This window comes from Myotis daubentonii, chromosome 2, assembly GCF_963259705.1.
Source record: "Myotis daubentonii chromosome 2, mMyoDau2.1, whole genome shotgun sequence".
Lineage (NCBI taxonomy): Eukaryota > Metazoa > Chordata > Mammalia > Chiroptera > Vespertilionidae > Myotis > Myotis daubentonii.
The window spans coordinates 215,446,351-215,462,079 of record NC_081841.1 but is presented as its reverse complement, the minus strand read 5'-3'; the positions used below and the strand labels follow the sequence as shown (position 1 = coordinate 215,462,079).

The window sequence follows — 15,729 nt, the reverse complement described above, 5'->3', positions numbered from 1 at the left end:
AATGGTGTGGCCTGGACAGAGGCGTTTGGGGGTTGAGGTGGTAAGAAGCGACCGTGTAAGAGTGGAGTCCGGGGAGGAGGTTGGAAGTAAAGATGTATATGGGAGTCATCAGCGTTATAGATGCACTCACAGCAGGGGATGAGGGAGTGTAGGTGCGGATGAGCGGAGGTGAGGATAACAAATTACGAGATTGCTCACAGGCAGATACGCTGCAGAAGAGACACCTCGTTCGTTTACTGCAGAGCAGTCCAGCAGGCTTGGAGCTGAAGCTTTAAGGAATTCATTGCAACCTATTCAATTTAGTCCTTGCTCCCCAGGGTCCACTTGGCAGCCACTGACCTCCTTAGCCAGTCCTAAAATAGGCTCAACCTCGAGGCGCTGTCAGCCCATTGGTGGCAGAGGTCTAGCAAACCAGGTCATTGAAATAGGTTTCAAATAGCCAATAGTTCCAGGAGGGTGGGGGTTTTTTCTCCCCGTTCCATTATACAGACATCCAACATTTAGCAACATTTACTGAGAGCCTATCCTGTACAAGGCACTCCGCTAGGATAGAAGAAGACTAAGACACGCATCCTGCTATGCTAAATAGGATCAAGAAGTGAATGAAGAATTGTGGGAGGTCAAAAGAGCGGTCAACTCCCAAGGAAGCCAAAGAAAGTCGCTGAGGAAGTTTGAAGAAAATGGATGAGCAGCAATGTGGGGGTAAAAACAACGTAGTGTAAAAACTGATGAACAAGTTAAATGTAGGGCGTATAAGGGGAAACAGCGGGGGAAGTTTGTGAATGGCCCCGAAATGCCGTACGATGGAGACCTTGAATTCTTTAGGCAATAGGGGACCAGGGGCTCAGTGGTTGGAGCATCGGTCCGCTGATCGAAGGGCCTCAGGTTTGATTCCCGCTCAAGGGCATGTACCTCAGTTGCAGGTTCCCCAGGCCTGGTCGGGGCACAATGCCGGAGACAACCAGTAGATGTGTCTGTCTCAGGTCAATGTCTCTCTCTCTTCCCCTCCACCTTCCCTTCCAGTCTCTCTAGAAATCAATGGAAAAAATATCCTCGGGTGAAGATTTAAAACAAAAATAGGGAACCAAAGGACCCATGAAGTCTTTTCAGCATTTCTATAAAGCTAACTAAGCGACAGAGATCAGTGAGCAGGCTAGCGTCCCCGTAGCCCCATGCATATCCCACGCACAGGTGGAGGGGGCCCAGCGATCATGGTGATGGAAAGGGAGAGGAGGGTGGGTTAGACAGAGATTTGGACAGTAACATTGGCAGATGTAGCTTCTAACCGAATGTGCAATGAGGTCCAAGAGAGGGGCTGACAGACCACGCGGCTGCCAACAGGAGGCTGAACGGTTGCTGTTTCCCCTCTGGCTGGACTGACTTCCCCACTATAGCAGAATAACGTGGTCCAGTTAAATTACAGAGGAGAAATGCATGCCTTAATGAGCTAAATCACAGGTATGTGTTCCATGAAAGTAGGTTAATGATGGTCAAGTCAATAATCCGTTATTAAAATTAGGATAACACATGCTACTTTGAAAGAGAAAAGCAATTTCTAGGTCACAGGAAATACATTAATGAAAGATTGCCTTCCACATAGAAAACCAATCAAATGTATGAGAAGTTATTTTGAAAATAAACTCAGAGGAAATAGAGTGTATGCTTTAGGTTTCAATCACTTACATTTTCAGGGCCGTTCGGGAGTCACAGAATCTGTTTTTCAAACTAACCCATTGACATTCCACCCCGTGATGGGAGAACCGTGCATTTTGTTTCATTTATTCACCTCACACCCCACAGTCGATCCTTAATGCGGTGGTCTCCCTGAGTGTAATGAGCTCTAGAAAGTTTCTGTGTGCTCCAGAACTATTTTGCTTAAGACAGTGAGTGTCTGAGCTCAGTCAGTGTGTTTGGTAAAGAGCCCCGACTGTACTAAGGTGGCCTGTCCAAGTGTGGCAATGCCTACTTACTCTACTGCAGGGCATCGGCATGGCCCATTGTAGATTCATGCCAACACCAATCGCACACCAGAATGGAAGTTCCTTGAGTTCATTCTTTTGTGCCACTTCCAGGCATTGGATTGTTTCCATTGACACTGACAGCGACCCCCTCAGTTTCCAGGCTTCTCCTTAAGTTATTAAAATCTGGAGATGACGGGTGCACATCATTCCTGTGTCCTGTGTGAGAGGAGTTGGGGGAGAGAAACACTCCTGAACATTGAATCTCTCTTCCATAATTCTGTAACATAAAAGGTGATCCTTTCTGTCTGCGTGATGAATCTTGGGAGGGCAATGTGAGGAAGTGTCTAGAAACACTACGTAGCCCCAACCAGTTTGGCTCAGAGGATAGAGCATAGGCTTGTAGACTGAAGGGTCCTGGGTTCGATTCCAGTCAAGGACAGGAGGCTCGGTTGCAGGCTTGATCCCGGCCCTGGTTGGGGTGTGTGTGGGAGGCAACTAATCCATGTGTCTCTCTCACATCGATGTTTCTCTCTCTGTTTCTCCTCCTCCCTCCCACTCTCTCTAAAAAAAATCAATGGAAAAATATCTTCCAGTGAGGATTCACAAAACACAAAAAAAGAAAACACTATTTAATTCTAAATTGAGAAAGTGGTGTTTCCTGCCCAGGTTCTGGGACATGGAGAGCCTTGCCCTTTACAGTATATGACATATACTGCATATATGACATATGACAGTATATGACATATACTACATATACTATATGTAGTAAGCCATTGTGGGGCTGCCATTATTAGCCAAATGAATAGGCGTATTAGCAAGGAGAGTCTGAATCATTTAGGAAGACTTGTATATGCTACATAAATACATTTTTCAAAATAACTAAGTAATGTTTTGTATGCATCAATATCAATTTATTGTCATTCATTGAACTAGTCACATCAATGGGTAAATTGTAGGGTTATGAATTTTTTTTAAGGTGTACAGTAGATAATTCTTACGTGGATAATTATATTAACTTTTTGCTGTCCAGTTTCCATTCAGAAGATATGTATTCAGTGTCTTTGTGTGCATTCAATAACACATTAGTTGTTCACAGGGGAAGTTTTTCACAGCTTTAAACTACTGATTCATTTACTGTCATATAAAAAAATCAGTGGTGAGTCCTAGCTCAGTGTTGAGCTAATTATGAGGATGTGCTGTTATTACATTACCTTTCCACATGGATATGGAATGTGCGACAATTGAACCCACATGAATTGGCCTTTTTTGTCATCATCCCTGCCTTTGTAGGCTGCGACCAATCAGGTGATGAGGCCAGAGCAGAAGTTTCATCCCTAGTTGCGCAGCTGGGGGAGCCCAGCTCTCTGGCCTAGAGCACATCCGTGTTCTGAGCCAACCATCTTACACATGTTGCTCCAAATTTCCTGGGCAACAGGTTAAATTACAAACGGGCCAGTGAGACTCCAGGTGACTGTAAACCAAGCCCGTGCACGTCACTCGGTGGCGCAGTCACAGTGTCTCCTGTAGGAGGAGCCCCTGAGGTCCGAGTGACCCAGAATGAATGACCAGAGGCTTGGAGGAGGAGGAGACCGGGCTGGCAGCAGATGCATCCCTGGTTGTCCAGCAGGATCACAGCTCACCTGGGCATAGAGGAACAGTGACTCCTTGGTGTCTCGGTTGCTCTACTCGGTCCTTCCCGTGTATTTTATCTCGTGGCTGTAGGGGATCCCAGTGTGCGCTTGTGCTTTATCCACATCAGGTGCTCCATGAAGAAACCACAATCCCGGGGACAGACCTGAGGCTGTCCTACCTGAGCTCCAGAGCTGCCGGGTACAAGTCCGTCCTCAAGGTCACCATGACCCAGGCCGTGATACCCTTCAACCTGATGAAGGTCCACCTCATGGTGGCTGTCGTAGGAAGACTCTTTCAGAAGTGGTTTCCCGCCTCACCCAACTTGGCCTACACCTTCATATGGGATAAAACAGACGCGTATAATCAGAAGGTCTACGGTCTGTCTGAAGCTGTCGGTGAGTTCCATGTAAATGTATTCTGCATCAAACAGATTGTCTTGCCCTGGCTGTTTTTGCTCAGTGGTCAGAGCGTTGGTCCACAGACCAAGGCATTGTGGGTTAGATTCCCAGTCAAGAGCATGTACCTCAGTTGCAGGTTCAATCCCTGATCCTAGTCAGGGGCATGTGGGAGGCAACCTGTCGATGTGTCTGTCTCACCTCGATGTTTCTCTTTTTCTCTCTCTCTCCCCTCCTTCCCTCCCCTCCACTCTCTTTCTCTCTAAAGATCAATGGGGGGAAATATCATCAGGTGAAGATTAACAACAACAACAAATTGTCTTGATTCAGAATTAACCTAAAAGTAATTGTAACCCGTGGAAACCAATGGGTGAGCAGATAGGAGCAGTGGGACTGTCATAGGGAAGTTGCCCACTGGTTGGCTTAGATGCACCAGGAAAAAGGAGTGTATTCCATGTGGCCAGGAGGAGACAGGGTCATCATCTTTTCTGGCTGAAATTATATCTTAGAAGAATATTCTGGAAGAGATATCAGATTATCTTTTTTTTCATGTTTTTTCTTTATTGTATCCTTTCCTTTTTTGATTTTTCTTCTTTGTAATTTTATCTCCCTGGCTTTTCTTATTTTTTCATGTCTTTCTGTATCTCACGACTAGTGTAGCTTTGATTCATAGTGATGATTAACAGGATATCAGACAACATTTGTGCCTAAAAATTATGTTAGCTCTTTTGATCAGAAGATCAATTCAAGGAGAGGCTATTCTTAAAACATCAGTCAAACCATTTGTTCACTGAGTGACTGGATGGTGTAATCCAGGTTTGACGTGTGGTGATATACTTAGAGTAGCTCAAACTCTGGCTCAGGAAACATCAAAACCGAAGGATAGTGTGCTTTCTGCTACTCATTTTTCATAGAGCAAACATGGTATTCTGAAGTTAATCTGTAATGTGGACTTGAATTAATTCCCAGCAGCCAGATAATTGCCACTACTCCCTTCGCGTTGTTCTGAACTTTAAAATTCATGTTGCATTGTGAACGCTGAGGTTTTTTGTGATTTGTTCATATTAATTTACTGTTAATTCTGTTGTTCATTCCTGACAACGTGAATATAATGTCATAATATGGCTGTAATCCATAATTGTGGAGCTGGGGGACTGTATTTTTTGCTGTATTGAGCCTTATTTATTCTAAATGTTTTACATAACTTAATACTCTTGGACACTAAATAGCTCTACTAATTCAGATAGAAAGTAAGATTTTAAGTTGGTATGAACTGATCACCATTTGGGGCGGATTTATCTGATCTAACTACTTAACTAGTTGCCCAACCTGAACTTCATTATGTGCTATGATCCCCTAGTAAAGAATACTGTGGTAAAATAAAAATACTAGCTTTCAACGACACCAGTGCAAAAGTAATATTTGGAGGACATTTTTTTAGGGAAAAAGATATTTTATGCGATCAAATCTTCTCATATAAAAAAACTATACTCCGCCCATAAATAACTAGAAATACAGTCTCAGAACATAATTGTGAAAAATAACGACATGCATTGTATTTCTGCTGTAGTTGACAGAGGGACTTGGTTTGTCTCCATTGCAGTGTCGGTGGGATATGAGTACGAGTCGTGCTTGGACCTGACCCTGTGGGAGAAGAGAACTGCCATTTTGCAAGGCTACGAACTGGATGCCTCCAACATGGGCGGCTGGACGCTGGATAAGCATCACGTGTTGGATGTTCAGAACGGTAAGGTCTTGTTCATAGTTACTATCGCTCACCTTCCAGCTGACTAGATTGCGCAACCCTTTACTCTCTGTGTGATGGGATTAGCATTCGTAAGAAAAGATAAGGATCTACAATTGACCCTTAAACAACACAGAACTAGGGGCACCAACCCCCGGCTCAGTGAAAAGTCTGGGTATAACTTTTGACTCCCCAAAACTCAGCTACTGATAGCCTACTGTTGACCAGAAGCCTTACTGATAACATACCGGTCAATTAACATAGATGTTGCATGTTACATTAGTATCATATATTGAATCCTTACAATCAGTCACCTAGAGAAAAGAAAATCATAAGGGCTCTGACCAGTGTGGCTCAATGGGTTGGGTGTCATCCCAGGCACTGAAAGGTTGCCAGTTCCATTGCCAGACAGGGCATAAGCCCGAGGCGTGGGCTAAATCCCCAACAGGCAGCGTGCAGGAGGCAGCCGATAGGTGTTTTGCTCTCACATTGATGTTTCTCTCTCTCTCCCTCTCCCTTCCTCTCTCTCTAAAAACATCAATTAAATTTATTTTTCAAGTGGTCTACTCTTTTTAAAAAAAGAAAAAATCATAAAGGAGGGAAAATACATTTACACACTGTATGTATTTATTGCAAGAAATCCACGTATCATGGACCTGCGCAGTTCAAATCCATGTTCAACGGTGTGCTGTGCTTGTAAAGTCTGTAAAAGCCTGGCGTGAGAACTATGTAATACTCTTCTAACAACTGTATGAACGTTCAGACGTTCATCACCAAAGTAGTGTTCCCGTGAGAATGGAAGCGGCTGAGCCGTGCTGCACTGAAAGGCTTCTTCACCGTGGATTCGCCCAGGAGTCTCCTTCTGCAGCCAGTCACTGAGTTATCTGAAGTGCTCTCTGAAGATTTACCCAAAACGGAGAGAGGGAGGTCTTCTTCTAAAGAAAAAATAAAAATCCGTGTTACTTTTCCAAGATACTTTTAATAGATCTTAATCCTTAGTTAATTAGCCTATTCGATTGTTTTTCGGTTCATCTTAGAGTGTATATGAGAAAAAAATATATATTCTTACACTCAAATTGGGTCACATACCCTGTTACTTGACTTTTCAAATATTAGGGAAAAAATAAAAGAATAATCTGAGGGGGGAGGAAAGCAAGAATCCAGACTAACACTTGTAGGAGAACTTATGTAAAATACAGGTGAATATGCTTTGAAAAAAACATACTTTAGCTATCACAAACTAAAAGAAATAAATTACTTGCAAAATTTGACCAGCCTAATTTCTTTTTTAAGACCAGCTTCATCTCATAAAGCATATAACTTATACGAAGCAAATTCTGTTGTCTTTACATGTTGTCCACATGCTGGCTACAGCTCAGATCCTTGATAAATACTCTCCTGGAAGAGCAGAACCTTACGGTACCTTATTCCAGACTCCCGTCCTGCCAGGAGCTCTAGAGATTTCAGCCCTGATGACATAGTCCGGCTTTGCCTTTGCAGAGGTTTTGGGGCAGTTCAGAATGAATTTAGCATCCAATAGAACTAAATATTTGAGTGTGATTAATGGTCACTCTTTCAGATTAAGGTTGCTTTGATAGTCATTCTTTTTTTCTTTTTAATGTATTCAGTTTGGAGAGGATGCATTATAAACCTCCAGACATACTCATTCTCAAGCAGCTTCCAGGCCAGTGCTTGACAGTGCTGGTTGGTACCTTCCCTCCAGAAGAGAACAGGCCTGAGCAGATCAGCGGTAAGAAGCGGAACAGAAACGCCGCACACCTCCCCAGTCACATAGCAGTTCTGGCTCTCCTCTTCCCACTGCGTCCTGGGCAGGAAGTCGCAGTTCAGTTCGCGCCTCAGAGGTTTGGGAGCCGGCGCCCCGCGCAGCACACGCTTTGGGGAAGCGCCCCTCCCAGCCGAGGCAGCTGCCTGCGTCCCTTCTCATCGCCCGCCGCGGTGCCAGCATGTCAGTGTGCGGAGTCAGTTACTCGGGCCTCCCGGTGGTCTTTCAGGTCGCAGAGCCACGTGCCAGCCAGGCCGGTATGCTCTCGATTAGATTATTTACGTTCTGTTTCACACAATCTGGCAAATCGCTGTATGCCTTCAACGTTCTCTACAAACACAACAGGGGTAAGCTGTCTAGATGCACCTTCGGCATTGTGAGAACATAGCGGAAAGTTAATAACCAGTTAGCCCAGCACTTCACCCAGGAGACTGGGAACCAGCAGGGAGACCACAAGCAAAGAGCTCGGGGAAAGCCCATGCCTCTAACAGAATAACATGGAGTTTGTTTCTGTTAAAATATCAGCTCGGATGTAAAAAGCGGACGATTCAGTATCCTGCCCTCCAAAAGAAGAATGCTGTACATGATGGAATGTATGTGATTTTGAAATGCGAGGTAACCTACTTGTAGAGGGAAGTGAATGTGATTTGAAACGCCATCCAAGAACAGTTTGACAAGTGGTGGCTTTCCAAAGTGACATGTGCCTAATAGAATAAACCAAGTGATTTGCAATCATGACAGGGTGGGTGAGCGGAGAAAATAGGCGAAGGAAGAAGGGAAGGCAGAAACGCAGACACTGACAGGTGCCTGGGCAGCCTCCCTGCAGCACGGAACGGAACATTCTAGCGTTCATCCTTCTGGTCTGTCAGCGGAGAGGAGACTCGCACTAGACCGTCACTCGCGGGAATGACTGAGCAAGCCAGGCGCAGGGGGGCGTGGGCTGGCTCGGGGGATTCTTCTGGTGGAAATCACAGAACTGGCTCTTACAGGAAGTTGTGGTCCATAGTTGTCAAATGGCGTCATCCCAGCAAGAAGGGCCTTCGTTATCACTAATGGAGTCCTTAAATATGGAAGGCGGAATGCATTTCACTTGTTGTTATGTTCGTCTTACGTAGATTCCTTTTTCCTGACTATGAGTAAACCTCGTTTTTCTTTCCTGATTTCCTTACGTGGATTGGCTATGACTGTTACATCACCCAAATGGCAGAGCATTAAGAAAGTCATCCTAGCTCCAGCTGGTTTGGCTCAGTGGATAGAAAGTCATCCTAGAATCCCCCTATAATACGCTGAACTCTAAGGGGAATGTCGTTATTTGATCTCTCCTTCACTTTAAAATTGTCCCAAAGTGGGAGGAAAAAAATATTCTCTCAGATTTCCTGTTTGTACTTTCAGGGGGCTGATTCTTTTAACAGTTTGTCTGCTAAATGTATATATAATTATGCGTTGGCTTGGAGAGCTGCCTTGCAGTGTCGATCATTCAATGAGTATAATATGTCCAGCTCGAACGTTAAAGCAGGCGGTGTACACAGATCACACACTGAGGGGGTCATGAGATCTGCACGGAACAGTGACCACTGGCAGCCGGCCATGCATCAGACCGAAATGGAACCCTTGATCTCTGTATAATCATGATAAATGAATAAAATTAGAATCTCAACTCAGCTCCTTTCTAACTAGGCAAATACTTCATACTCATTTGGAATTTTTCTCAGATTTTCATTGAGGATCATAAAGGAGCAGATTGGCATTTTGTCTTCTTCAGGTTATTGGCACTTCCGTGCCCTACAGGAGAACGCACTGCAAGTCATAAATTGCCCCCCCTACAGCAGTTTCCTTATGTTTGACATTTTGAATAACTGTAGGTACATGCCTTCTTATATCAGACAAGAGTAAAAGCAAGGAGGATATTCTTTGACAGTGTAGTAGAATATTGGAGGTTTGCTGTATACTTTCTAACATTCTTTTCCAAAAAGTATATTTATTTTCAAAACCAATGATGGCCCTGGCCGGGTAGCTCCATTGGTTAGAGCAGCAATGGCGAACCTATGACACGCCTGTCAGAGGTGACACGTGAACTCATTTTTTTTTGGTTGATTTTTCTTTGTTAAATGGCATTTAAATATATAAAATAAATATCAAAAATATAAGTCTTTGTTTTACTGTGGTTGCAAATATCAAAAAATTTCTAGATGTGACACGGCACCAGAGTTAAGTTAGGGCTTTTCAAAATGCTGACACGCCGAGCTCAAAAGGTTCGCCATCACTGGGTTAGAGCATCATTCTGATTCACCGAGGTTGCAAATTCACTCCCTAGTCAGGGCACATGCAAGAATCAACCAATGAATGCATCAATAAGTGGAATAACAACTAACTCACTCTCTCTCTCTCTCTCTCTCTCTCTCTCTCCAAATAAATCCATACCAATGATAAACTCTTAAGGAAGCAATTCATATTATATATTACGGTGCACTTTTTTATTTTTTAGCAAACAAAATGAGTGTATTCGGGAATAGCAGAGGAATTGCAATACGGGACAAGCCAACTTTGGCAAACCCTAGGCAAGTGCGGGAGGCGAGGGGGAGGTCAGCTGTTCTTAGTTTTAGGAGTGAATTGGGGAAAGCTGTGGTGGCTTTTATTGGCCACGAGCAGAGGCAGCGGGTTGGTACTGGGGGAGAAGGAGAGCACATCCTTCCGTCCTCCCGGCTGGCGTCTGCAAGCTTCGGTGAGTGGTGCTCCTTTCGTCGCCCCCAGACACCTCTTGATTTAGGGGTGCTTTGTTCATTTTCAGACTATTCTCTGTATCTGTGGGCCTGCTTGTGTTTTGCTGTTGCTGTTATTTTTAAATCTCGTATAAGTGAGATACGGAGCACACTGTTCCAAGCTGGATCCATTTCTAGTATTTCCAGCATCCTTTAACAGCCAGGTAAATGCGCTGTCCCCTGAAGAACATCATGGAGAGCCCGGGCCTCGAGCTCGGCTGCACATTAGGATCGTCTGGAGAATCTTCTAAAACCTCAGTGTCAAGGCTGCACCCCACACCAACTAAGTCAGACTCTCCCAGGCGAGATCCAAGCTTCGGCGTCTTTACAGCTCCCCCGGGCAGCCAAGTCTCAGAACCACTGAGGCTGAGAATTGGGGTTTTTACTTATTCTTATTAGTCCTTTGTATCTTTCTCCAGACATTCTTTAAACTCCTAACAGACAACATATATAAATCTCCTATGTATCCTGTCATGATCTTTTCCCCTAGAGCAGTGGTTCTCAACCTTCTGGCCCTTTAAATACAGTTCCTCATGTTGTGACCCAACCATAAAATTATTTTCTTTTTTTTTTCTTTTTTTTTATTGCTTAAAGTATTACAAAGGGTATTACATATGTGTCCATTTTTCCCCCCCGCCATAAAATTATTTTCATTGCTACTTCATATCTGTAATGTTGATACTGTTATGAATCGTCATGTAAATATCTGATATGCAGGATGGTCTTAGGCGACCCCTGTGAAAGGGTCGTTCAACTGCCAAAGGGGTTGCGAGCCACAGGTTGAGAACCGCTGCTAGAGAATCAAATTGAGTTCTTTACAGTAGAACTTGAAATAAAAGTTTTTCCAGCCCGGCCGGCGTGGCTCAGTGGTTGAGTGTGGGCCTATGAACCAGGAGGTCATGGTTCAATTCCCGGTCAGGAAACAGGCCATGGTTGTGGGCTCCATCCCCAGTGTGGGGCATGCAGGAGGCAGCTGATCAATGATTCTCTCTCATCACTGATGTTTCTCTCTCCCTCCCTCCCTTTCCCTTTCTCTCTGAAATCAATAAAAATCTACTTTTTAAAAAAAGTGTTTCCGGTCCCACCTCGGTGGCCCTGGGCGATGGTCGGAGCTATGGTGGCCCCGCTGGCTTTCCTCTTCACACCGTGCGCTGTGAGATGTGTTTCCTTTCTCCTAGGCATCCTGTACAAGGGCAACGGGGAGAACCAGTTCATCTCCCAGCAGCCCCCGGTGGTCAGCAGCATCATGGGCAACGGGCGCCGGCGCAGCATCTCCTGCCCCAGCTGCAACGGGCAGGCGGACGGGAACAAGCTGCTGGCCCCGGTGGCCTTGGCCTGTGGGATCGACGGCAGCCTGTACGTGGGCGATTTCAACTACGTCCGCCGGATATTCCCTTCCGGAAACGTGACCAGCGTTCTGGAGCTGAGGTATGTCTTTCCCTCACTGGGGATGTTAATGAGAGCGAAGCATGCCTTTGTAAAAGGTCGATCTGGTGTCCTCATTTATCGGCTTAAACATGCCTTCCCAGTGTTTGCAATTCTCCCTAGAAATGGAAGCTGGATTCTTGGCTAAAGTTGGGGGAAAGCACAACGTGTATATATTTCGTCACAAATATATAAATAAGTATGAAGTCACCTCATCTATAAAATGTCTCACTGGTTTTAGTGAATTTTCTATTCTCCCGGACAATGAAACTGTGATTTCTAAATCTCTTTAGTTGCCTTTGGAATAACCTTGAGCTGTATATTGTTACTCTCTTATTTCACAGTGGGCGAAATTAAGGCATAAAATATTTTCCTGCAATTATTCTCCTACGTTATTAGCCATGATGCCAATAGCTAAAGTAACAAATGGTTGTCTCGGCTCTGTTCACTTCAGTGTGATTATCAAAATCATTCCACTCTGTAAGTTATTTGATGAGCCTTGACCCACACAATTCATTTCCAGTGATATTTCTGCTCCCGTTGGCCATTTTCCATACAAATAACTAAAATCTCAGTATCCAACTCGTGTTTTAGAAACCTTTTCTAACTGTGCTTTTTTCACCTCTTTTGTCTGCTTCCACCAAGAAATAAAGATTTTAGACATAGGTAAGCACCTTGCGTAAAGGTTGTTGTATGTTTCAAATGTCCTTCCATTTCAGTGTGATGCTCTGACCTTGTTTCATCATGAGAGAGGACACTCGGTATCACAGACCATCTCAGGCATTAAATCCACTCAATGAGCTAGCATCACGCGACCTGGCGCCAATTACGTAATGTGATCTGAAAACTATTTTCACTTCGATCAATGAAATTCCGTTACCAAAAATTATTATAATGAACATCTTCGTATAACAAAGAACATTTCCAAACGTCAGCTACTGACTCACAGCAGCTAAGCCTACTGAGCAGCACAAAAATGATGCGCAGTAGGGAGTTTAAGGGGAGTTGAGTTTGGCCAACAGCCAGGGCAGGTCCCAGTTCATGGGGCCCAAAGCTTAGTCAGTGTAGGGGACTCTGTTCAAGAAAAAGCATCTCAAAATATCATCCTTTGGCAAGTTCTTAAAAACCGAAGATCGTGTGAACTGCTGCCACGGGCGTTGCTGGGCTGGAAGTCCTCCATGCGTGGGTTCCCCGGGCTCACCCGTGATTAACCCCCCTGAGTTCCTCGCTGTGCAGCCTCTGTTTCCCTAAGGTGAGAGAGTTGCCAGATTCAAGTTTGAAGAAGTCATGCTTCCATTTCCTTACGGAGGAAGAGACTTTCTTCAGAGCCCGGGATGAATGTGGTTGAGCGAACACGGAGGCTCAGCTTCTCCGATTCTGTCCGCTGTGCAGACTTGCTAGTAGCTGGAGATGAGCTGCGTAGGGACACTTAACTGAAAACTTCCCTCCAGGCAGCAGAAAAGGGGCAAAAGCAATATTTCAAATAAAACTAGCAAAAAGCAAGACACACCCAGGCGTGTGCTCCAAATGAATGTGGACGTGCCGGAGGCGATACAGGAAAAGCTAGCAACGCAGCGCCCTCTTCACAAGCCGCCGGGGGCAGGCCTTGCACACGCCACTGCAGAGCCACCCCACCGCCCTCGGGGTGCACGCGAGGTCCCCGAGGCTCGGCAAGGGCGCCTGTCTTCCCCAAGATACAGACTAAGAAGTGGGGGACCGGGGTCGGAACCACTCTAAAGAGCGTGTGCTCCCCACTGCACCGCGGCCCATTTCTGTGGGCCCAAATGGCTAGGTTTCTATGGGATAATTTCCTGGGTCTTCAGAATGCGAGGTGGGTTTCGTAATCATTTGACAAATTCATTAGCACTCTGATCTCTTTCTCGGGAAAAGACCCATGTGGTTAGAGCTACGCTGTTATTAACAGACCATAACAAAATGCACTCGTGATGCACTAACTCGTGGTGGTTGGCGGTGATGGTCCTTGTGGCCCTTCTCTCATGATCCTCCGAGCCTTCCCCTCTGCACGCTGTCCCGGCCGCGTTGTGCTCCTGCCTGTCTCCTGTGTGCCATGCATGGAAAGTGCACTGTTCGGGTTTCATACTGATGTCTTTAACTCAATCGATGTTAACTGACCACTTGACCACTTTGACAAGTAATAGTAGAAGACGGAGTCCATGCGCCCAGGCCTCTGAATCTCGTAGGGGAAGCAAGATATAGATGTAACAGACTGAATATTTTCCGTATCATTCTTTGACACTTCATCACACCCCGGCTCATGCTGAGAGAGTCATTCTGGGGAGGAAGAGGGTACTGGGAGGGGGAGGGGGGAAGAACAGTTTCCTGGCAGGGTTGGTATTTGATGTAAGTCAATAAATGAAGTCTTGCCCTAGCTGGTTTGGCTCAGTGGATAGAGCATCGGCCCTCGGACTGAAGGGTCCGATTCCAGTCAAGGCCAGGTACCTCAATTGTGGGTTCGCTCCTTGGAGCCCCTGGTCCGGGTGTGTGGGAGGCAACCAGGCGATATGTCTCTCTCACATCGATGTTTCTCTCTGTCTCTCCCCCTTTCTTCCACTGTCTCTTAAAGTCAATGGAGACATATCCTTGGGTGAGGATTAACAACGACAAAAAAAGAAGTCTTAAATGGGACAACCAGAAGAGAGGAGGGGGGAGTCATGAAGGAAGAATAGAGAGCAAGTGAAGTTACTGGGGTCTGGGGTCTTGGGGGACTCAGACCCACCCGAATCTGAGCAGGGGACTCACGTTGCTATAATGAGGGAAACGGGGGACAGGCAGGTACGGGCAGGTCGCTGAGGACCTGAGCACCCTAAGGAATTGCTCTTCTCTAGGATAGCAGAGACCAGGGTGGGGGGCGGGGAACCCTTTCCTGACCTTGAACGAGATGGCGGCATACTCAGACGGCCGTCCAGGAAGATTGATTCCATCTGGTGTCAGTGGTCAGGCTGGCGTGGTGATGAGTTAGAGAACTGTGAGATGCTAGGTGCCCACACTAGTATGGCTGTCATGAAGGAAATCAACCAACACAATAAAGAAATGAAGGAAATGGACACACTGTATGTGGGTGATAAGGAACAGGGAGATGTAGAAACTACCCAAGGTTTTTGAGCCCAAGTTATCAGATGATAAATCATTGACAAGAATAGGAGCTCCACTTGCTTCATAAGTAATCAGTCAAAATTAATAATTGATTAATTAGTTGATTAATTAATCAAAGCCAGGATATTGGAGCTCATGGGCGCTTCTTAATTTAGCTTTAAAAATTAAAATTCTTTTCAGATGCTTATTCCTGTTTGTCTACCTAGAGTCAGCGGTCAGCAAACTGTGGCTCGGCAAACCGCGGCTCGCGAGTCACATGCGGCTCTTTGGCCCCTTGAGTGTGGCTCTTCCACAAAATACTGACTTCTGCGCATGGGCCACGAAGTTTCAGTTGCAGTTGCACTGCACGTGCGCGCCCGCACGTGGTATTTTGTGGAAGAGCCACACTCAAGGGGGCATAGAGCCACATGTGGCTCGCGAGCCGCAGTTTGCCGACCACGGACCTAGACCATTTTCCTCGTAGAGCTGAGGGGGTCCTGCCTGGAGGGGTCCTCCTGGCTTGTCCTTCCCCCACTTTCCTGGCCAGCGTAAAAGTCATGGAAGACTTAGGAGTAGGTGACCAGGAAAAAAATAAATTGAAAAATGTGTCAACATCTATAAAAACGAATGGTGTAGTCAATAATAATTAATTAAAACATAAAAATGCATGCTTCTGGTCTTCTTATGATGTTTCATATACTATGAGCCATCTCATTAATTGCACTAGTGGGGGAACTAATTAATATGAATGTTAAATGATAAATATAAAAACACAGTCTTATTATTTTAAATTTGGAATATTTCCTCACACCAAAGTTAGTAAGTACTGCCAGGCTATTATATCAAATAAAAGTTCCTAGCTGTGCTATCATGAATAAATAGATATCAGTACTACCCCATCAACATGTTAAATTTTTTATATGGGTGGGAGCTTCTG

The 15,729-nt window shown here is 45.2% G+C and overlaps 1 protein-coding gene across 7 annotated transcripts in view; it reads left to right on the top strand.

Annotated features, from left to right (window-relative positions):
* Positions 1-15,729, top strand: part of TENM3 (teneurin transmembrane protein 3) — a 584,034-nt gene that overhangs the window by 531,323 nt on the left and 36,982 nt on the right. For all 7 annotated transcript variants that reach the window (XM_059685785.1, XM_059685788.1, XM_059685787.1 and 4 more), the window contains 3 exons: positions 3,721-3,988; positions 5,592-5,735; positions 11,453-11,702. In XM_059685785.1, coding sequence (XP_059541768.1) covers positions 3,721-3,988; positions 5,592-5,735; positions 11,453-11,702 — 662 coding nt within the window. The remainder of the gene's footprint in view (positions 1-3,720; positions 3,989-5,591; positions 5,736-11,452; positions 11,703-15,729) is intronic.